This window comes from Phoenix dactylifera, chromosome 7 (genome assembly GCF_009389715.1).
Source record: "Phoenix dactylifera cultivar Barhee BC4 chromosome 7, palm_55x_up_171113_PBpolish2nd_filt_p, whole genome shotgun sequence".
NCBI classification, from domain to species: Eukaryota; Viridiplantae; Streptophyta; class Magnoliopsida; order Arecales; family Arecaceae; genus Phoenix; species Phoenix dactylifera.
Genome location: NC_052398.1, coordinates 7,391,211 through 7,414,242, shown reverse-complemented (window position 1 = coordinate 7,414,242; position 23,032 = coordinate 7,391,211). Strand labels below are relative to the sequence as shown.

The 23,032-nt window shown below is 40.2% G+C and overlaps 3 protein-coding genes and 1 pseudogene across 4 annotated transcripts; 2 read left to right on the top strand and 2 right to left on the bottom strand.

Annotated features, from left to right (window-relative positions):
* Positions 1 to 1,362: 1,362 nt before the first annotated feature.
* On the bottom strand, positions 1,363 to 7,276 carry LOC108511293 (EH domain-containing protein 2-like). 2 transcript variants are annotated; one of them, XM_039128159.1, is made up of 3 exons: positions 6,325 to 7,276; positions 6,116 to 6,245; positions 1,363 to 1,687 (listed from the first exon to the last, which is right to left on the bottom strand). In XM_039128159.1, the coding sequence occupies exons 1-3, from the start codon at positions 6,688 to 6,690 to the stop codon at positions 1,680 to 1,682; spliced, it is 504 nt and encodes a 167-aa protein (XP_038984087.1). In that variant the 5' UTR covers positions 6,691 to 7,276; the 3' UTR covers positions 1,363 to 1,679. The 2 variants fall into 2 exon arrangements, with proteins under 2 accessions (XP_038984087.1, XP_017698109.2); XM_017842620.3 differs by having other exon boundaries at positions 1,368 to 1,687; positions 6,116 to 6,195; positions 6,325 to 7,241.
* Positions 7,277 to 9,460: 2,184 nt separating this feature from the next.
* Positions 9,461 to 11,179, top strand: LOC103706451 (annotated as a pseudogene).
* A 4,433-nt stretch (positions 11,180 to 15,612) lies between these two features.
* LOC103706530 (triacylglycerol lipase 2-like) lies at positions 15,613 to 18,374 on the top strand. Its single transcript, XM_008790663.3, has 9 exons — positions 15,613 to 15,819; positions 16,092 to 16,205; positions 16,292 to 16,432; positions 16,538 to 16,651; positions 16,723 to 16,866; positions 16,961 to 17,001; positions 17,267 to 17,346; positions 17,442 to 17,537; positions 18,048 to 18,374. Exons 1-9 carry the CDS (start codon positions 15,613 to 15,615, stop codon positions 18,365 to 18,367), a joined length of 1,257 nt encoding a protein of 418 aa, XP_008788885.2. The 3' UTR covers positions 18,368 to 18,374.
* Positions 18,375 to 19,938: 1,564 nt separating this feature from the next.
* On the bottom strand, positions 19,939 to 22,849 carry LOC103706529. The gene is made up of 3 exons (XM_008790662.4): positions 21,759 to 22,849; positions 20,440 to 20,740; positions 19,939 to 20,288 (listed from the first exon to the last, which is right to left on the bottom strand). The coding sequence occupies exons 1-3, from the start codon at positions 22,743 to 22,745 to the stop codon at positions 20,152 to 20,154; spliced, it is 1,425 nt and encodes a 474-aa protein (XP_008788884.3). The 5' UTR covers positions 22,746 to 22,849; the 3' UTR covers positions 19,939 to 20,151.
* Between the last annotated feature and the right edge of the window lie 183 nt (positions 22,850 to 23,032).

Sequence of the window (23,032 nt, the reverse complement as noted above, 5' to 3'; positions counted from 1 at the left end):
TGAATCTGCTGGTTGATCAGGGTTTATGTTAAAATTGTGATGGAAAGTATCATCCTAGCCATGGAAGCAAGAAAAAGAAGTTCTCTTACGGATGCCGAAAAAGGGAACCCTAGTGCTTTTATTAGTCATGCACTAGAAGGCAGAAGCCTCATCTTCAATCATCGTAGTGAAAAAAATCGAATAGGAAGATTCAACAGTACAATCAATCAAAGGAGCTTCAAACTTCTACCAAATCAAAGAACCGCCGCATCATACCAGAAACTGGCTCTCGGCATGATTTATGTAATTGAATGTAAGAGTGGTAGAAGAATAAAGTAGCTGATGAATTATTGCACTTGACTGAAGGGGGATGGAGCTTGCTGCATTATTAGTTCCAATACCAGATGAGTTAATGCAATTCAGATATGAACATCAGACAGATCTTCATTCACTAAATTAACTAAATAATGGGATGAAGGACTTTTAAACCGGCAAAGGTACAACTTGAAACATGGAAATCTACGCGGAAAGGGTCGAATTTTGATCAATCCTACATCTTCATTATGGAATCTTATATTTGGGAGATGCATGATAGCCGGCAGTCACTCTGGATATCATAGAACTCTTAAATGTGTTTCCAAAAGTTTTCATTGGAAAGGATCACAAAAAGAAGTCAAGGAAGCAATCAAAGTATGGCATACATGTCAGCATGATAAAGCTGAGAATGTGGCGACTCCGGGACTTATTCAGCCTTTTGCCAACACTTGAATGTATTTGGAGTGATAGATGAATGGAACCATCGATGGACTACCCCCTTCAAATGACAAAATAATTTTTATGGAGTACATCTTCAAACTCTATGAAAAGCCAACCTCCATTGCCACAGATCGAGAGCCCACATCTACCAGTTAGCTTTGGAACGAGCCTTTTTTGTTTGCAACTTGCTTATGAATGAGTTCGTCACACCAACAACAAATTGATAGACAAACAGAGGCTCTTAACATGTACTTGGAGAATTATTCAAGATGTTTCTCAAGCTCAAGGCCTAAGGAGTGGATTAGATGGCTACTGGATGAGTATTGGTATAGTCACACGGCCACTCAGAACGACCCCATTTTATGGTCAGCCTCCTCAAAAACTCTTTCCACTTGTATACTGGGTACCACTAAGGTTGAAGCAATTGACACCTGAGTTACGTAACCATATGGCCCTTTATTTTATTTTCTTTTTTTCTTTCAGATCCTATTCAATTGACTTCATATATATTTTGTCCCATGCAAGTTTCTGTTGCTTGGAGCCTGCTCAAATTTCACTCTTCTTGTTGCTCTTGATTTTGGCTTTATGGAACCTACAATCTTCTGCAAGAAGTTGATTAAGAGAACCTTGAAGGCCTTTCAACATCGCAGATGAATTCTTATCATTGCATCTAAGGAAAATTCATTTCACACTTCACAGAACAAAAGGATGAACATCAAAACATAAGTCCTATGCTGAAAAAGAACTGTACTTTCCTCACCCCCTAAAAAAAAGAACCAAAGAACCAATTCCGTTTTTTATCTTCTTCACAAATTACTCCATTGCTCCATAACATTGGTGCTTTCTACATTTAACTCGGCACTTCGCATTTCATCAAAATTCTGCAGTTTTATGTATCTGAACCAGGTTCATTTTCTTTCTTATAAACTTTGCATACGACACAGTTATGCATCTACACAGAATAGAGAAAGCAACAGAAGAAACAATGTTAGAGCTAGGAGCCGCAAGCCTTATTTCGAACTTTTTTTGTAACAAAATGTCAGGTAGCATAACAGTTCATAACGATGAATATAAAAAAGATGAACAATTTTATAAAAGATAAGAAACTTCGCTATTAGCTTTCTTGCGTCCGTAGGCATGGTTCTTTTGATCCAAAAACATTAGGCTAGAAAATTCTCAGCTCATTAAATTCTCCAGGAACAAACCAAAAAGAAGAAATGACAATAACAACAGCAAACAACCAAACAAACAAAAAGCAAAAAGAATGCAGCAGATAAGTTGGAAATATGAGTTTAAAATCAAGGAAATAATCTCACCCTTTTCCTCACGTGAATATTCTGGTTATCAAGTAACACGGATACCTCATTAATAAAGTTTCCAAACAAGCAAATCTTGTGAACCATGAAACAATTTCTTCACTAGTAGAGATTCTATAAAACTATATAGAGATGGATTCAAAATTATTTGCAACTCAGCTATAAATGCATGTAGGTCCAGCACTAGGGGAAAAATAACACATAGCCAGATCAAAATAATAAAAATTCTGCAGCTATCTGATGAATGGTCATTATTAATAAAGAGATGATAGGGATGGACTGCTTAGGAAAAGGGGGGAAATCCCTCAACCAAACTCCACAATTATTTCTAGGGAACTAGTCCTAGGTGCATTTATTTTGGTAGCAATAAGATTTCTGTACAAGATGGCTAGTGCATAGATATCTGTCCACACTTGGGCGAGGAACTTGTGTTGTCTTTCTAAAATTTTCTTAGCTAGGACTCTTAACTAAAAGCAAGTGACAGTGCATGCATGCATGTGTGGGCACATGCACGTCTGTGTGTGTGTGTGTGTGTGTGTGTGAGAGAGAGAGAGAGAGAGAGAGAGTCAATATAATTTCAAGAATTGCTCTTCATGCTTGTTTTTTTTGTCAATCACCTTACCAATATGGCTGCAGATGGGTTGTGTCAGACCAGGGAGCAAGCCATGCTTAACCCAACCCAACTCAATTTCATATTCAGGTCATGATTTTGGACCCGTACCAAACCATTAGCTAAATGGATCAGATCACTGGAGAGGGTTTTAGACCCAGCAGGTCATTTGGATCAAGCATGACTAGGAACCAACCTGAAATGTTCAGGTTGAGGTAGGGTCAGGTCACAGGTCGGCTCGACCCATTTGCAACTCGTTATGTGATATCTCTCACATAAGGGAAGTTGTTAACCAGATAAAGAAAAAGGAAGAGCAATAATAAAAACTGGCAGTAGCCATTACTCTATGAAATCCAAAGTTTCCAAAATATTTGAGTCTATCTAAAAGTTGTTTTCTAGCATGATATAAACCATGGGATTGCAGAATAGAAAACAAACAACTTGCACCCAGCCACCCGCCCCCCTCAAAAAACATGTTAAATTTCTTTGTCCTCCCACCTCGACCTTCTCAACCACGAGAAAAGTGAGAAGGATAGGCTAGTTGGGTGTCCAAAGTGTCCTTCATCACTTTCAAATTTCAAAACTTATTTATGTATTTTGGTTGATAAACTAATATATCCACTGTATAAGTAAGAAATAATCTAGAGAAGAAGACTACTTAATCATCAACAAAGCTTGAATCCCAAACATAGTTTCCTAGGATGCTCCGGCCTATAGAATGGCACAATCTCTACTTAGGAGGATCATCTGACACCAAGGATCACCACAAATAAGCACTAATACATCACAAATACTCTCTCCAAAACAATAATGTAAGCCATTACTTTTAGCAAGAATACTACAGAGAAATAAAAAAGATTAGAAATTTATAACTTGATGGGAATTCAAAAAGTGCCAAGAAAAATATCTGGGTCTTCCTGCCATCTTTAGAAAGTCAAGGAAATGTGAGTCAAGGAAACCTTGTCGCTTAGAGTCCGCAATGGCCCACACCTTCAGGAGAATTTTGGCAATGAAATGCCAATGCAAAAGAACATGTGGTCCCATTGCGAAAATAAGAACAATTACAAATATATCTTACAGATGGTCATGAATAAAGAAATGCATAATTATGACAATTTGACATGTTCATAAGTGAATCCAGTAAACATAAATACCAAGAACAAGCTTTGTTCCCTTTTTCTGTTGAACAAGATGAGAAATAAATGAGCCCCTATTAATCCATTTCATAGAAAAGAATGATCAGATATGCACTTGTATGCAAGTAGGCTAAAACTCTGACTATTCACCCTACCACCTATATAAGAATTCTGTAATAGTACCGAAAGGAGCATATAAAAGTCCTTGAAGGAAGATTCAACCATTGAAACTAGGTAGGCTGTCCAATGATTTGTTACAGTATTTGATCATGAGGTGTTACAATGAGAATGTTTGACCATATGACACGGGCTAGTAGATTTGAATGAGGACACTAAAAACAAAATGAAATTTGAGGGCAAAAACAAGAGCTTGGAAATTATACCAAGATAAATGTTCAAATGGCAAGTTGTATTTAAAAAGGTTGTGTGGTACTCTCGTCAGGTCAATGACCAAATTCCTCATTTGGCCATTTTGTATCAATCTAGGTTAATGCCCTCATTGGATATACTTGGCAGCCGACACCCGCTCTTTTGAGTGATCAGGATAGTGGAGCTTTTCTTGATATTCTGAACTTGTACAAGTTACATGAGTTATCATGTCAAAGCTTTGCCTCACCAAAGCTTCATTACTCGAGGACCACTTATTTTAGCAAAAGATAAGATTCACTTCCTGTAGGGTTATAATTTTTTAATGGTTATTTCCACTAGTCATATCTATTTCAGGAAAGCAATATCTTCTACCAACTAGAAAAGAAGTCCGATTTGAATTGTTAAAGGACAGGCCTCGCTAGTATAAATAAAGACTATTTAACTCAGCTTATAATTCATTTGATGAAATAAAAGAGGATCTAGACCTTATTTTTCTCAATTTTTCTACTTTTTTCCAACTTTTCTTAAGAGATTCAAATTGAGTAGGTTGATGAAGTTACTTCTTTCTCTCCAACGGGATCGCCATTGATCACTACACTTGTCATAAACGGACCTATATATGGCAGTAATCATTGAAATGAGAACAAGGTTAGATGCAAGATTGGAAACATGGAGGAAAATAATAAAGGATGATCAATGGGACTAGACAAAGCATATAGAATGTGAATTTGAACGCAACATTAATGAAAACAAGGCCATAGTCAAAACTTATAGCAACAAATTACCTATGTGTTTTTTTCATAAACATGAAACTAGAAGTTGGACTGTGCTGGATGGTTATGGCTAGGGATCTTATGTTGATTACAAGAATAGTTACAGGATAACCAAAGAGATCCATAAGTTAGGTGGAAGAAAAGAGTTGTTCCCATGTTATGTAACTACTTGCCATTAATGTTTAGAGATATGAGACAACAATAATGCCTAAAGTATATGTTGGGCAATAAAAAGGACAAGGATAGATGAGATTAGCATCTCATTGACACAAAAATGCTAACATAACTGCATACAAAACCAAAATAATAAGATTTAAAAGGAGTGCATTAGAGGAAGCATATGAATTTGAAGCAGTGGACCATACTCTGATGATGAACCGACCACGATGCATGTATATGTGATGGAAATATGATAATGCCATGGCACGGTATCTGGCTTGAGTATGTTTCAAAAAGTTGCAAAAGGGACAGGAAGAATTATCCCTTATACAAAATGAAGGGCGAGTGCTCAAAAATTTGGCACTTGTTAATCAGGGTAAATTTCTTAAACATGTTTATGGTTACCTTCCTCCTGATTACTTTGTCCTTTTTTTTCAAACTGTCAAAGATGAAAGACCACATCTTACAACCATATAATTTTTTACCATTCCATTATATTTCTATACGTATTATGAATCGACTATAGATGCTTGCTGCTACTCATAATCATATTATCTTCAGCTACTAAAGAGAAGAGCACAGGGTAGCCCTAAGTTTTGGACACTTTGACTCCAAAAGGAAGCAAGAGATTGCATCATACTCCAACAATATCGGAAACCTTCCAGAATTTGCCCATAAGATAAGAACTACCTAATTACAACATAAAAACTTTAAAACAGCGGAGGGAGAGGGGAGCAAGAAGAAGCAACGGGTTTAATGGAAAAAATTTTGAAATTGAAAAAAAAAAAAAAAACAGAATGATATCATTGTTTTGAAGATCAAAAACAATCTAGGAGCACAACAGTAAGGAGAAAAGGAGTTGAAATCAACAACAATAGCAAGAAAGGGACAAGGTAACGGAACAAGATGGGATTAAGTTAGCAACATCAACAGCAGCAGAAAAAATGAAAGATAACTAACACCATATATGAAGAAACAGAGATGACGAAAGGGGGGACCTAATTAAAAAGAAGTAACCTGTTGAAGTTCGGGGCGAGATAGCTTGGACATGGCGAAGAACTCGATGGCATCGTTTCCCGTGATGCGCCCTTCTCCATCTATTCCAGTGATAAAAACATAAGGATCCTAAACATAAAAATTCTTTTCCCTACAAGATGGTGATAGGAAAACCCTCAAAAAGGTAGAGAAGATCAAGAAAGAACGGATGGGCGGGAAGAGGAGCAAACCTGAATCGGCCAAGAAGAACCACTCCTGGTAGATCTTCTGATGCTTTCTCGAACAGGTACTGATTGGAGACGAGACGATACCCATTGGACCGAGAGAGAGAGAGGAGGGAAAGGCGTTACGGACTTCTCGTTCCTCCTCTCCTTCGTCGCCAGGAGGCTGAGATTAGAGAGAAGAGGAAAGAAGAGAGAGAGGGATGGATCCTGGGGTGCCGTTATTAATGAATAATCCCACTCAGTCGATGGCTCCTCACCTGTGGCGCCACCATGATCTTTGCCCGATCCCAGGGATGACCACCACCTCCGCCCCATCCTCGCCTTCCTCTCCTTCCTAGCCGCCCCCTCCCCTGCCCCCGCCTGCGCCGCCATCGCAACTCCTAGACGATGATGCAGAGGACCTTCCACTCTTTGGCTCTCTCCTTGGCAATGTCCTCACCGACCATCTTGGGAGAGAGACCTAAGGGATTGATCTTGGGGGCGAGGAAGCTCGCCGTGCCAACCTCGCCGCCGATGTACATATCGACGAAAAGCAACTTGGAGGGTTATTAGGATTAGGGTATTATCATTAAAACAGACCCCAAGTCAAAAGCCGAGGGAGGCGTCTACTCCGGCACGGAACCCCAGCTTAAATGGGAAAACGGAAAAATAAAAATATATAAAAGCAAAGGTTCACCTACATCCCCGCAATGGGGAGATTTAAAAATAAAATAAAAAAACAAGGCATTTTCACCGTCCTCACCGGAACCGCCGCTCAAGCACCATTCCAGGTATGGATGTCGCCGGAACGGCGCCGGCGACGGCGGGCGGCGAGTGATAGAGGCGGTCGACTCTCTCTCTCTTTCCTGTTTGCGCGCCCAACCGTGGGCTTTGATTCACCTGAGCGCGGAAGCTTTTTGCGCCGCTAATCCACGCGTTGAGCACGCATGGCATCGCACCGGATCAAAATCGCGCACCGTCCCGCGCCCAAAACACGTCCCTGACCCGACGTTTAACGGGCCCAGGTGGCAGGGCAGCAGCAAAGCTTTTACTGCGGTCCCACGTTAAATGCCAAGCATATCTTTTTTTTTATATGCCCATTGTTTGAGTTGGCCTTTTGGTTCGCAGGTGTTACTTGCACGAAGTTCATTGCAATTGGACTTTTGGGCCTACTGGAAACTCATAACCCAATTTTCAGCCTAACTGGGCTGAGAAAACTTGCATTGCTCCACCCAAGCCTACATGTTGAGTGCTTCCCTGAGATAGCCTGCTTATAATTTGAGCCACATCTCTGTTGTGGGGCTCCAAACCAAACCATGATGCATGCAAGGATTGGTTCACCTTCAAGTATGGATTAGTGATGCACTCCTTGTTTAGAGTGCGGCATGATTTAGGACTCTTTTGATTCGCAGAAAGAAGGGAAGGAAAAATATGGCCAACGAAAAAAGAAGAAGAAATGCCTTATATTTGGTTAAAGTTTTTTAAAAAGAAAAATAGAAAAGTGCCATTCCATTTTTCATGAGAGAAAAAAAAAACTCACCAACTAAAAATTAGGATAATTTTTTTTCTAAAAATACTCTTAAGCTTTTAGATAAAATGAGGTAAGGTCATTTTCTTTATTAAGAATGTCATATATATATCATGCGCTAATTTGAGTACATTTTTATAATTCATGGATTGTCAAGGAAGGCATAGAAAAAAAAACAAAGAAAATCTACCACAACTGAGACTACCATTATTGCACCATAGGCTTTCATGATTACTAGTGTGAAGAAAATCCGTAAAAAAATAAAAAAATAAAGTGCACTTAAGATTAATATAGAGCATGAGCATGGTAAGAGAGAAAATTATAGAAGTGAACTTCAGAAATGTTGCGTAGGAATAGAATAGAAATATAATAGAGCAGGATGTCTGGCGAATCTTCATCCAACTTTCAACTGTACTTATGAATTCACATGCAAAAACAAGGGATTGGTGATTTGAAATTGATTTGAAAATTCAAGCATAAAAACAACGAGAAAAAAATCTAGGAGAATTCCTGTAGGGCAGGATCGCCAACCAATCTTTATTCTGAATCTAGATTGCATATTGATGATTTCGTAGACGACAAAAAGATTGATTAATTTGGAATTAATATAGAAAGGCAAGCATCACGACAATGAAAAATCTAAAAGTTAACTCCAACAACATATTCAACTTTTAAATGAAACACGACGGTAAAATTTTGACGTGTACGAAGAAAATTAAGAAAAATAAGAATTGGTCGCTCGACAGCAAAAAATCTAGGATATGATGTTTAGCCAATTCCGATCTTTCTTTCGAATTCTATATTCATGATTCTCCGAGCACAAAAAAGGAATGAGTTTATGTATCTAGAATAATGTCAAAGATAAAGTATTGACATACTAAAAAATAGTTCCCAACATACCTAATCTTTATATAAATCTTATGGTAGAAATTTTGCGTCATAATAAACTATCAAATAAAAGATGATTAGACATCTGAAGATGATTAGACATCTGAACCTCAAAAAATTCTAGCGGAATAGAATGTCGAATCAATCACAATTCCATTTTTAAATTGCATACTCTAATGACAATAAAAAAATTATTTACTAATCTCAATAGCCATTTATTGATATTTTCTACAACATGCAATGTCTCACGTGCTAAATGAATCATAATATAAACACATGAGTACAAAAAAAATGCAAGACTTTAGTCCAAGTATCACAGTAAGAGTAAGACACCATATCAAAATGATAAATTTTTTATTTTTCAAATACTCCGTGTGTATATATATATATATCTTTATTTTTCTTCTTTGTCTTCTCTTTTGCTCAAAAATATAGAGGGAGTAAATTAGAAGGGAGAAAATAATTCATTATTTATATTACTTAATCATTATTTATACTATTTCTTTCTTTCTGCTATCAAATATAGGTTGTTATATTTACAAGCATACCAAATCCATATTTTGCCTTAAATATGTGCTCTTATTTCCTAAAGTGTATTTGTTTAATAAATCATATAAACAACACGTGGCTAAATTTTTGGCACGTGTCAAGGCTACTTTGCAGTGTATAGAGCCCAGAAAAAGAGAGCTGTTTGAAGAGGGAAGGGCGTTTTGGCCATTCCACCGGCTAAAAGCCAAAGGCATGAAAAATAGACAAAGAAGAGCTGGGGAAGGTGCAAGAAAGTAACCAAGTCGTTTGTGGGGGCGAACGGGAGTGCGAGGGGAAGCAAGAGAAAAGAGGAGGAGGTGAAGAAATCAAGACACCGCTTCTCGTTTTTGTTAAAAGGAGAGAAAGCCAGCTCCAATCTCACACCCCGTCACCTCCCCAACCCTAGACCTTCCCCTCTCTCTCCTCTCCCCCCGCCGCCCCTTTGCATCGCTCCAAACCTCCATCTCCGTCTCCTCCTCTCTCACCGATCAGCGATGCGGAAGGGGAGAGCTGTCGCGGCCCCGGCAGCGGCGGAGGCGGCGATCGGATCTGGATCGGGCCTCGAGGTCCGGTTCCGCGGCGTCCGTAAGAGGCCGTGGGGGCGGTTCGCGGCGGAGATCCGCGACCCGGCGAAGAAGACGCGCGTCTGGCTCGGCACCTACGACTCCGCCGAGGAGGCCGCCCGTGCCTACGACGCCGCCGCCATCAGCCTCCGCGGCTGCAAGGCCAAGACCAATTTCCCCACCCCGTGCCCTCCCTTCCCAGCCGCCCCTCTCCCTATCTCCTCCTCCCCCACCGCCGCAGCCGCAGCCGCCGCCTTTCCCCACACCCCCTACCCTCGGCAGCGCCGACCACCGCCGCAGTGGCCGGCCTCCAGCAGCCACAGCAGCACCGTGGAGTCCTTCAGCGGCCCCCGCCGCTCCTCCGCCGCTCCCCTTATGTCTCAGCTCAGGAGCCAGAAGGCCGATCCGCCGCGCGTCCTCGCCGGCGAGGAGGCCTTGCACAGTGACTGCGGCTCCTCGTCCTCCGTCGTGGACGATGATCTCGGGGACATCGCGTCCGTGTACCGCCATCCACCTCTGCCGTTCGATCTCAACCTCCTCCCACCGCCCGACGACAAGGACCTCGGCCTCGACTGCACCGCCCTCCGCCTCTGATGCCCCCGATCGACACCGCAGCTGAAGTAAAAAAAGAAAAACATAAATCTATTTTCTCTATATGTTTCTCTTTTTTATTTCCCTACCGTGGTCTTTTTTTTGGGTCATATTTTCTTCTCTAGTCGAATCTATTTAGCTATAGCATAAATCTGAGATTGGGTTTTGCTTCTCTAGTCTCTCATTTTTTTTTTCTTCTTTATTTCGTCTGTACAAAGGAAAAAAAAAAAAAAACATGAAACGATGAATGAGAAAAATTAGTGCTTTTCTTTTTGTTGCTTTCTAATTTCGATCAAGATTGTTCCCCCTTCATTAATTTTGATCAAGATCAGGGCTCCGGTCGTAGTGGGCCCCAAAGTCCACTTCGCTGGGTGGAGTTTGGGTTTGGTCGCCGAACCGCTACGCCACGCCATTTGGTTCGTGAATGGAAACGATTTGGTACGAAGGAGAAGAAGGTAGGGTGCGTTGTTCGGTACTGGAAGTGAAAGTTGTGGGTGGGGGGGATTCAATTCGGCGTATGGACGCAATTCGCCACCTTTTGGTTGCTTTCAGGGGGGATTTCGCATGGTAGAGACGACGGCAGTGATTAGTGCGGAAATGAGAAAAAGGGTGGGTTGGGGAAAGAAGAAAACTTGATCTTGTTACATATTGTTTTGGTTCTCTGTATTTCCACATCATGGGATGTGGTGGGTCATGCATGGGTGGTGGAATTTTGTGGTTTTGTAGTTGGACGGGCATGTTATTGCTAATTTTGAAATAGTCATCGAACAGTATAGATAAGCATATAGGCTTGATAAGATGACTATGGTTTGTTACCTTTTATTCTTGTGGCCACAAATGATGGCCGATGCCAAATGGCTCAAGTCATGAAGAAGTGGACGAGGCAGCATCAGCTAAAGTAACCACAGCACAAAAGCAACTTCTCCTGTAATTGCAATTAAATATAGCGTCGATGAATTATTAGGTCTTAGCTTTGCCCTTGATATTCAGAGAGCCGGTTGAAATGAAGTAGGACATGCGTCAAGTTATCCTGATAGATGAATGGATGAGAAAAGAAGAATTCCAAGTTTTAGACTTGCTGTCTGGTGCTACAAAGTTCATGAGAGGTATTGATCATGGACCATGCCATGGGCGGATGTCGAAAGGAAAGGACCAAGTATTGTGGCTTGTTAGTTATTTATGGACAACAAATCATGCCATCCCTTGAAAGAAAGTTTAGAAATCTCTGATCAACGATAGAAAAAATCCATTTTGCATCATATCTAACTGATTCTTTGTTTCGGACCGAAGAAGTAATGTCACTTGATTATTATCAAACTGATTGCAATCTTTTTCTATCTGTAAGGATTCCACCAAAGCTCTTGTGCCAACAAACATGAATTGCAAGAATGAGAGTTTTTGTTGGAGATATGAAGTTCATTACATATGATACAGCTAATATTCTCGATGTATTTTAGTTGCAAATTTATGGCCAAGCCAAAGTAGTAGATCTATGGCTTGGAGATTTATTGAGGTATGTGGCAGATACATGACAACCATTATGCTACAAGTAGAGTTTAGGTACAACAGTTTCTGAAAGTGAAGTACTGGAGGATTTCCATTTAAGATCACTGCAGCATGGAACTGCTCCAATCAGTTGATCAAGCACAATTATCGATTAAAGTTGATCTCACAGGAATGGAAAAGTCATCCAATGCTAGATGCATAGTTTCGATAACGAAGGTTGCAAATGGATGAATTGATACTTAGACAAATGCCTATCCAATTCAAAAGGATGGACGAGTTACAGAAGAGATTTTGTTTGGGATTGCATTGCAATATAATGGAACCTTTTTGAATTCTGAAGACAGGTAATTATTGGAGCACCTTGCAGTTCTTCAGATTAGTCTGATGATCACCAAGAGACGTCCCCGGTCACTAGAGGCAAGCTCCAAGAAGACGAAGTGTGAAACAATCAAATGGTATTTACAAGGAACTGATTGCACTAGAAAAGTTCATAATGAAATGACAGGGATAACATTTAGTCGGTCAAAGTTGGACATACAATCAAATGATCATTAGAAGGAACTGATTGTGCTATTAAAATTCGCAGTGTTCTCTCAACAAAAAAAAAAAAAGGAAGAATAAGAAGAGCATTTAACCAGTAAGAGGAGGATATGACAGGAAGCTCAACCTATTTTTTTCAGTGTACCGAACCAAATATCTGTCTAAGATGCCTTAAAGCCCCTGAAATAGAATTAAACCTTAATATGAAGGAATAAAGTCTGTGCCTGCATGAGTCTGGCTAGGATAAACTATGTCTGAAAACGATCCTCAAATTTTGATGCTATAACAAGACAAGATGCTGGGGTCTTACAGATTTGGCCTTTGTGTAATTCAAACTGAGCATGGGTTCACACTTCTCTTGGTTTTTTTTCTTTGTTTGTTTTAATAGATTGAATGAATCATGCTAATCTAGTATGAATACATGCATCCAATAAAATCAGAAAATAAAATATCACGAAAAAAGGATAGCATGGTCCACAAACATTGGCGCCATTATATATAGAGGTTTAGTCCAATCCTCTAACCCTCTTATGGTCTTAAGAGTTGTAGCTTTACATAGGAGACCCAGAGTGGAATGGAACAACAAGATCGACCCTCTAGATTCAGCTTCATATTCCACATATACTAAAATAAACCACATTAAAATTTAGGGCAACTTATCTCCCTTCCCACAGATGAATCTGAATTGTTCATAAATCCCTATTGACCAGAAATTTATTAGATTTCATATATGTTAGATGACTTGAACTCCCACTTTTGGTTGCATACTTGCCAAGTTGCTACGTGGCTCCTTTTCCTCTCTCAAACAAAGAGAGAAAGAATTAGTACTCTCAAACAAGGTGGACATGCTTTAAAATATATTTATTCATTTGATAATATTCTCGGGATATCAATATCCTCAAGAAGGCAAGGATGCTATCTTTTTCCCCTCAAGAAAAGGGTGCTCATGGTTGCTTCAAGAGTTTGCTTCATAGCATAATGAGAGTTTTTTAACAAAAGCACATGATTTTATTAAGAGGGGTTGAGGAGATCTATGGATGGATTAATTTTGATCTGGGAGAGGTTAGGTCAGGTTAGGTCTGTGTCATGCTCGAACTTTAGGATCTGCTTAGGCTTTTAAACAACTTTGGGTTGATTCTAGTGGGACTGGTTCCAATTAGTGCAGACCCAATTCATGAATCTAATAATGATTTGGGTTAGGTTTAGGTCAAGTTTATGTGGACCAAGGACCACTTGCTCCACCAAGCACAAGAAGGAAGTTGGTGTGCCGGTTTTGTTGCTCTTTTTGGCTTTTATATGGTTAGTTTCTCTTAGTCCATTAATTGTTTGGCAGTACTGCCATCCTATGCTTTGATTAAACGGGTCATGTAGCCTGTTCCCTAGCTTTTGAATGGAGGGTTGGGTGGGCTCCAGTTTCCGCCATGGTGGTGGCTCTTCGTTTGTGGCTGGCTATGTTCTGGCCTTGTGAGTGGGTTTATTAGTCTTAAATTTGGTTGTCGTAGCGGTAGGCCCGGCGGTAGTTGGCAGCTTTGCTCTCTTTCGGTTCCCTTGACTCTTTCCATAGGTAATATTTTTCCCTTTTTTTTTCCCCAATGAAGAGAAGTTATTAGTTGGACCAGTCTAACCACGAACCAGCCAACGCGCGTAGAAATAGATCACAAAAAAAAAAATAGAAGAGAAAAGATGCAGTACAGATATGTTTGTTGTATATGTTGATTTATAGTTGGACCGATTCATCAGCTCAATGATGGACCTAGTCAAACTAAAAATTTTACTCTATTGAGTCTCGAGTTCACTCAAAAAAATTTAAAAGCAAAAATAAAAGGAAAAGGTTTTAGTCTTGATCAATGCTTGATTTGGAAATTGAATAAAGAATGAATAAAACATTAGAATCTAAATAGAACGTTAGTCGATCATTAACTTTAAATAGAATCCAAATGTTATATCAAAAAAAATTTGAAAAGAACTAAAATAACTTTAAGCGATATAACAATCACCTAAGGATAGAAGAAAAATATATTATTATCCTCTCTACCTAAGGGCAATTTCGATTTTTACATGAGGTAAACAGTTTCACTAGTGTTGTCAATTTAATGGGGTATAAATATAGGTTTTACAAATTATTCAGTGAAAGTGCAATAAACTTAAACTTCAAGAGAGTTTTTGTAATTTACTCTTTAACCAGTAGCCTTCAAAAATTCTATACAATCATCAAGGTAGTAAACAATCCAAAAATATAACCAAAAATGACTCAGGTCTAAGGATGAGCAGGTTAACTATTTGAAGCTAAGATAGATGACCTACCAGCGGATTCAGGGTGGTAGCCATGTTGATAGGCCGGTCTGAGTTCTGTTCCAGCTCAAATGGAAGCAACTCGACCTATTGCCACTCCAACTTTTTTTTTTAAAGGTAAAAATGGATATACTAAACTAATCTAGTGAGCATCAGAAAATAAAATAAATAACAACTCAGAAGGGATCTATATGGATCCCTTGGTCGTATAGGGATTAATCTCCTAAGGGTGGCTTTCATCAAGAAATAAATTAAAGTCGTGATCAAGATACATATATGATCCATAATGCTCCTTTTTTTTTTTTTTTTTGTAGTCTTTCTGGGATCACCATCAGCCGACCCTTTAAAAATGAGGAAAATAGCCATGTGTGAAGGGTGGGGGGAAACCATGTTTGACCCATATGCTAATTGATAGAAACAAACTAATTCACCAAAGTGTGAACTCTATCACACCATGGTATAACGCCGTGGCTGATCAATCAATTTATGTCGTTCTGTATTTTATTTGTCTGTCACTAATTGTAGCCTCCCCTATCTTCTTGACGCCAAATAATCCTTAATTGTCGATGCATCTTCAAGGAAGTAGTCATTGTCCTCAACCAAGAGCCAACAAAATGCTGCCAATAGTTTGCAAATATTTGAGTGTTCTTACCTTGTTGGGGCTGCTCATTGGTCCACATACTATAGTTATTTTCACAAAATTGACATTTGCGATAAAAAATGCAAGGAGTGCCTTGGATGGGTTGATCTGAAAGAATTTTGCTCGGCTAATGCACGGCATCTACAAGACCAAAATGAAATTTCATTCTACTATAAGAAGTGTAAGGGGCTGGAGAATGTTTGCCGAAAGCCAAGGAGAGAAATTCGACGAATTCGAACATGGCTAGCAATGAGTGCCTCAAGTTTGCTTGGCTTCTTTGTTTTGGATTAGCAATTGGTGGTGCTCTTGGGACAAGGAAGGAGCTCAAATTAGTCGATAGCACGAGCAAAGTTGGCATGCAAGCACCGGCTCCAACACCATCCACTACAAATGGTACATGCAAGTCAAGGGTGGAGATTTACGGTTATGAATGCGAAGAGCACACCGTAATACTCTCGACCCATTTCTCTCCCATATCATAAATCATGTATCGTGGATTCTCAATTGAACTTAAATTTGCATGGCTAATTTGTCGATCCATGGCAACCAAAGTAGCACACCACCGCTCGATAGGTTTGATGCCTAGCCAGACTAATCGAACAATCGGAATCATCTGATTAGTTGGCTATTTCACCTAACAATTTTTCATGACATGCAGCCTAAATCCTTAACCAGTTCTAGTCCTCGAGCTTGCCTGAGATTTCCAAGCATGTTGCAGGTGACAACAGAAGATGGCTACATTCTAAGCATGCAGAGAATTCCAAATGGTCGTTCGGGTTCGCCGACCAGTGCAAGCAAGACACCAGTTCTTCTGCAACATGGGCTCTTGATGGTAAAAATGTTGCTGACATGGTGAATTTCGACCAACTTATCATGATAGCTAGAATTCCAATTCATGAAACTTTGGTGGTTTGGTAGGATGGGATTACATGGTTACTGAATTCGCCTGATGAATCACTGGGGTACATTCTAGCAGACAATGGGTATGATGTGTGGATAGCTAACACTCGTGGAACAATCTATAGCCTTGGCCACACATCGCTCTCGCCCGATGATTCGGTGCTCCTCTTCTGATGAACTAAACTCCATTTCAATATCATGATTCCTTCCCATGAAATGTTATTATCTTGCAACTTTTTTAATGAATCGAGGTCTTAATTTCAGGCATATTGGGATTGGTCATGGGATGAATTGGTTGCTTATGACCTTCCTGCCACTTTCAAGTATGTGTACAAACAAACAGGCCAGCAAAAGATCCACTACGTTGGGCACTCATTGGTGAGTTCTATTTTGGAGATTTAGAGGTCTTAATTTTGGTGAAAACTGAAGCTCGTGCTTCATATTGTCAGGGAACTTTGATTGCTCTTGCATCCTTCTGCGAACAAAATCTATTGAGCATGCTAAGGTCAGCAGCCTTGCTCAGTCCAATAGCTTACATGAATCAGCTGTCATCACCTATCGCACGGGGAGCAGCTAAATCTTTCGTTGCGGAAGTAAGCAAGCAATGGTCAACAGCATTTTTGTTGAATTATTTCTTTCAGCTAGCTTTACATCTGGATGAATGATTGCTTATGATTTCCTTGGCAGGCTTATTGTTGGTTGGGACTTGATGAATTTGATCCAAATGGGTAATTGATCAACTCACCGGCACAACAAGTCAACCACCTCTCTCAACACAGCAATTTAATTAAACTTCTTGTCGAAGTAGGGATAAAATGATGGCTAGGAACTACTAAAGGATTCAATATACTAAATCTCCACAAACAAATGATAGGAAACACTACAGATCACATAGCTTAAGTTACAATTTAAAATTTAATCTAGTTAAGACTACTGTTTTGTGATCATACCGCAGAGTTACAGAATCATGCATCTCTCTCATTTTTATGACAGCGAAGCAGTTCATAAGTTCCTCACAACTCTTTGCAAGCAACCTGGTATCAATTGCTACGATCTTATGACAACCTTCACGGGTAGCTCTTGCTCAGCTTGCATATTGGTTTTAACTCTGAAAGGCATACTTCTGAATAATCTTGTAATTCTTTGTGTTCTGAAATCTCAACTTAAGGTAAGAACTGCTGCCTCAACTCTTCCTCTGTCGACGTTTTCTTGGACCATGAACCACAACCAACTGCAACGAAGAACATGGTTCACTTGGCTCAAAGTAAGTTGTCCCTTAAACTAGAATGATAGCTATGGGCAAAGTTTTTCGAGGTCTTGAGTGCTTCCCAAACTTAAACCTACCTCCTACCAACCCACCAATTATTATTATTATTATTATTATTTGCTAAATCGGATATATCATGCAATACGGGTACGAATACAGCCAAAAAAATTGAAAAACAATAGGTTCCGAAGTGCACCAGGCAACTCCCTCTTCCCAACTCAAAGAGTATTCCTAAAGTGGTTGGTCACATATGAGGTCACTCAATCCGCTGCTCCATTGGTTTATCGGTATACATGCTTCGCCTATAAGACCATTCCGTCACAGACCATAGCTTGAATATCTCTAAGTGATTAATTTGAAAAATCATCCATGACTACTATGAGATGATTCAGAAACAAATTCCCAACCGAAGAGTTTAAACCTAGCTCAAACTTCAAAATCCATGGCTACTCGGCATGCAATTCCATCTAAATATTTGTTGATTTTTAGTTTTCATTTGATCAACAGTGATCAGAAGGGGCACCATCACAAAGTATGATTACAACAATGATGATGAGAACATGAAACACTATGGGCAGACCACTCCACCAGCTTACAACATGTCCAGCATCCCCAACAACCTCCCTCTCTTTCTCAGTTATGGAGGTCAGGATGAGCTCTCAGATGTTGCAGATGTCAGGCACCTTCTGAATAGCCTCAAGTTCCATGATGGTAGTAAGTGGACGACTCAGTACGTGGAGAACTACGCACACGCAGACTTTGTCATGGCTGTTGATGCTAAACAAGTTGTCTACAACCCTCTCATGGCTTTCTTCAAGCTTCAATGAAATCGATACACAGAAGAATGTAGTTTCTGAATGCACTAGAAGGCTAATTTCATTAAGCTTAATATTGCCATTAGGATTACCTTTTTATGTATGCACGAAGGATAAAAAGGAACAAATTCGTGATTCTCCTGGAGGACTCCTCTCAAATATTATCTAGTAAAAGAAGTGACCCAGTCAGCAGCCCTATTTGCCTTTCGATAGATGTGAGTGGCTCGAAAGGAGTCACACCCTCTCGGTACCCCAGTCAGTAGCCCTATAGCACAAGGAAATTAAGTGGCCTACCAAGATCACTCGCAACTTCGATGCACCAAAAAGAGGGGAAGATGCCAATTACTCCAATTTGACTAAAACTTGGAACTAATCATATATTTTGACTCTAAATTGTTAAAGAAGACCTTCAAAGTTAAAATAGGAGACAATATATATATATATATCAGAAGAGTTTATGAAAATGTTGAAAAACGAAACATACTCGAATGGGAGAAGTTTCTTTTGTTTCATCTTTTTTTCGAGATGATGTGAGCCGGTATACTTGAAATGCATAACTCAGAGCTCCAAAAAATACGCATGCCAGAGGCAAACATGTCACCCAGAAAGGCCCATCCAACTACTAAAGAGTGCACCCTAAAAATTCCAAAAAAAATAAGCCAACAGAAGAAGTTCATCATCATCCTCTATTAAGCTATCTACCAAACTCAATCAAATTATTACGAATGCATGTAAATATGTAAATACTTGATAACCTGTAACTTAACAAGAAAAAAATGACAATTGCGAAAATATAATAATTCATTTTTAAACTGACAAAATTGCTTGCTCGGCTTTCGCTTACGTTAGTTCTTCCTAGGCTTACTGATAATTGGGGAAAAAAAACGCAAAATCATAGAGGTGTGACAAAATCTAATATACCTTATCCTATCAAATTTCTGAGATTATTATTTAGGTGGCACCATCATGATGCTATTCTTCTTGTGTTGAGATGCCACACGAGTATCCTCTTAAACGTTAATTCAACTTATTTAATAATAAATTCATTCCACAATCCAAAGTTAGGTCTGTTTTATTGTTGCGTGTATCTTTTATGACTATATATCAAGTCAACATCATTCAACCAACCTTTTTATCTTAATTTTGGCATTTTGAGGGAAAAAATCATCAAGTAAAACCAACATTACCATGCCCATATCTTACTCATATTAAATGCAAGGAAATCAAATTGTGCTTGGCACAAGATAATAGTGGTGCATTTGGCCATGTCCGCAAGACCACCTGTGGATGCATTGGAGGTGCCTCAACACAGATTCCACTAATCCAACCTCATAGGATTTGCAATTTATGATAGAAAGACTCAAAGCTGCTGGCTAGCTCATGGAACATGTGTCATGGAAGGATTGGTGTAATAACCCATACGTGTGTTTAGTACCACATCGGTTATTCACCAAGAAGATCTTGAGTACTCATACAGGATCAAAAAACTCAAATAATACCTTATGATTAGCCATTTTGGGTGAAGTCCTGGGTTGTTATAATTAGAGATATATTCTAGGAAGTTAATAAACAAAAATATAAGATATTAGGAGCAAATGTTACTCCTTGAGAAATAGTCGAGCAAAAAGTACATGATACTTCATATTCTCACATAAACTCATTAATTGTACCTGAACACCTCCACCATTGCTTTCATATTCACACACGTCTCTACTCTTTCCTTTAGGCAATTAAGAAGGGTGAGAATCTGTATCTAAAAGAATAAATCAAAGGAGATATAGGAAAGCATCGTGGCCCTAAGAGATCCCAATTGTCTTGCCCAGCAGCCACAGAACAAGAGAAAATTCAATCATAAATAAGCCCTGCAGCGAAGATCTATCCACGACGAACCCGAACACGGTGATCCCTGCTCTGTTGTTCTCTAAATATGTCACTGATAAGAGAGGGCAAAAAAAAAAAAGATCAGAACAACTACAATGGATTGTCAATTTACCAAAGAAATCAGCCAGTACTCAAAGTATTGAAGACAACCAATATGCATGAGTAGCTAATTGAACTAGCAGAATACATGCATGAGTACTCACCTAGTGCTTGCCTCTTCTGAAAGGAAATGGTGTTGACATGAGATGGCATGAGCTTTGTGTCATCCAACTCAAGCTCATCCCTAGCCTCTTCATCATCGGAGTCACCCCCGGAATTGCTCGATGGGTGGACGGCTGCAGATGTGTGTGACAGGGGATCCTCAGTGTCTGCACTGGAGGATTCTATGGTAGCAAAAACGTGCCATGTTGCAGCGTGACTTGTAATTGCTTGGGCCTTATGAGTTATCTTCGCAGCACTTCGTAGGCAAATGAGCAGCCCAGTCATAAGCCCAACCGAGCAAAGCTGCCAAATTGCAAATTAATGAAAATTTGATTAGTTCAAAAGTTGAAGTATAAATTCACTGCAAGCATCAATAGTGCGATTAGTCTTATAGAATTTAGTCGGTTTTGAATCTTAAGATCCGGAACATATAGATAGCAGACATATATTTAGCCTGCATTGAAGCCAAGAAAGTAACTTCTATATAGACCAAAGTTTCCTATTGTTGTTGGTATAATTAGATTCTCCTATTGGGGTGGCCTTTGAAGGAATAAAGGGAAACACTGAAAAGGAACACTCGTTGTAAGTGGAATGCTGGATATGATGACTATATTTTTAGACAGCTCATGCGGTGAATCAAAGTCTCAGAGTCCAATAAATCAGCATGCGGAAAAAGGCAGAGTTAAGAAAGGGCATCATACCATAAGATTTGTATTCCATGTCGGAAAAGCCTTCAAATGCTATAGCATCAAAGTTTGTCAAAAGTCAGCGATGCAATTGAACTCGAAACCAATGTTACACTTTGGACTCATTTGGTTTGTGGGAGGAGGAAGAGGGAATAGCCAACTGGAGAAATACTTTTTATTTGGTTGGAGTTTTTAAAGGATAAAATAGAAAAGTAGTTCTCGCAATAAGATTTTATATGGAGGCGGAAAAATAAAAAAATATCTTATATAAGATATGAGAAGGTGAAAGAAAAATTCATATGGAACTTTTTGTTTAAAAAATACTTTTAAATTTTTAGATATAATAAAATAAGATTTTTTAAATTAAGAGCAAAATAGATATTTTAAATATATATTTAAAAAAAAGCTGTTTAACTAAATATAAACTATTCTATAATATATTATTTTTTATAACCAACTAAATATAAAAAATATTTTTTTAGATATCATATATTCATGTATTAAATTTTTTTAAGAAAATATTTTATTAAGGGGAAAAAAAATTTCCCGAACCAAACAAGCCCTGCCTATTGTTCAAGTGAAATTACGTTTTGTGGTGATGATGAGAGAGAGAGAGAGATTTATGAAGCACTTACGGCGAGCTCTCCGGCGTTGACGATGTTGACCTCGGCATGGTGGCGGCCGGTGGTGAGCAGCAGCGAGGCGAAATTGCTGGCCGTGACGAGAAGGAGGCACGACACAATGAACGCCCGGTACCGGTGACTAATAATCCTGAGCTGCCTCCTTATCCTCAAATGCTCCCTCAACACCGTCGCGACGTCCGACTCCTCTCGGAAAACCGCCGCGAAGTCCTGCAGCCGCAGTATTTGCAGATAACAAATCAGGCGGAACAGCACGCACACCAAGAAGAATATCGCCATCCGGTACATCCACGACGCCAGTTCCAGCCCGCAGGCCGCCGCGTCGCTCGCCCACGAGATCCCCCGCCCGCCGAAGAGGATCAGATAGTCCGGGACTCTGCCGGCGCCGGTCGCGTACCACCAGATCTTGTAGGCCGCGTCGCCGCCGAAGCAGGGCATGACGAAGAAGGCTAGGAGGCGGAAGGATCGGCTGAGCTGGATGGTGTAGCCGAGGCGGACGCGCTCGCTCTCGCCGACCAGCTTGTCGAGGAAAAGGAAGCGGCGGAGGCCGTAGCGGCGGTGGAAGGCCGAGAGGCAGAGGTAGGAGAGGGAGGAGACCGCCGTCAGCGAGAGCTGCACGGCGAGATTGTAGGGGCGGCGGGCGGGGGAGTAGATCAAGAGCAAGTGGGAAGCGGCGGGGACGAAGAGGCCAAGGAAGAGGAAGAGGAACCAGGAGACCACGGCGCGGGGAGTGTCGGACTGGTCGACGCAGAGCCAGCGGAGGCAGGAGCGGAAGCTCTTGAGCTCGTCGCCGGCGTGCGAGAGGCACCGCGTGTACGACGCCCGAAGCAGGGGCTGTCTCGCAGAATTAAACACTTCTCCTCCTCCTGATTTCGGCATCGATATCGATACTCTCTTTCTCTCCGTTCTATCTAACTTCTCCTCCTCGGCTCCTTCGTTCGAGAACAGGAGATGGATGCTTCTTTCTTTCTCTCTCTCCATTTCTTCTCCGTCCGTCCGTCGTGTCCTCCCTTTGTTTTCTTCGTTCTCTTTTTTTTTCTTTTCCTCTCTCTGCAATCGCGTCTACGGTTGCGGCGATGAAGGAGGAGTTGACGAGAAGGGAGGCGGACGAGACGGGGTTATTTATAGGCGGAGATGCCCCTAAATGGGCTTTGATTCGAGGGAATGGTCCGAATGGATTGGTGGGCTTTGGAGCCACGTTACTCTGGGGCCAGTGCTAACCATGGTTAACCACGTCTCCCTCATGATGCCATCTCACCACCCACGCT

Excerpts from the sequence above, each read along its gene's own strand:
- LOC108511293 (XM_039128159.1), bottom strand. The coding sequence starts at position 6,690 with ATGGCGGCGCAGGCGGGGGCAGGGGAGGGGGCGGCTAGGAAGGAGAGG. Across the intron at positions 6,246-6,324 it reads GTTCTTCTTGGCCGATTCAG|GGAAAAGAATTTTTATGTTT; the intron begins GTTTGCTCCTCT and ends ACCATCTTGTAG.
- LOC103706529 (XM_008790662.4), bottom strand. The coding sequence starts at position 22,745 with ATGGAGAGAGAGAAAGAAAGAAGCATCCATCTCCTGTTCTCGAACGAA. Across the intron at positions 20,741-21,758 it reads TCAACGCCGGAGAGCTCGCC|CTTTGCTCGGTTGGGCTTAT; the intron begins GTAAGTGCTTCA and ends GCAATTTGGCAG. Across the intron at positions 20,289-20,439 it reads TCAGAAGAGGCAAGCACTAG|TGACATATTTAGAGAACAAC; the intron begins GTGAGTACTCAT and ends CTCTCTTATCAG.
- LOC103706530 (XM_008790663.3), top strand. The coding sequence starts at position 15,613 with ATGGCTAGCAATGAGTGCCTCAAGTTTGCTTGGCTTCTTTGTTTTGGA. Across the intron at positions 15,820-16,091 it reads ATGAATGCGAAGAGCACACC|GTGACAACAGAAGATGGCTA; the intron begins GTAATACTCTCG and ends AGCATGTTGCAG. Across the intron at positions 16,652-16,722 it reads ACTACGTTGGGCACTCATTG|GGAACTTTGATTGCTCTTGC; the intron begins GTGAGTTCTATT and ends TCATATTGTCAG.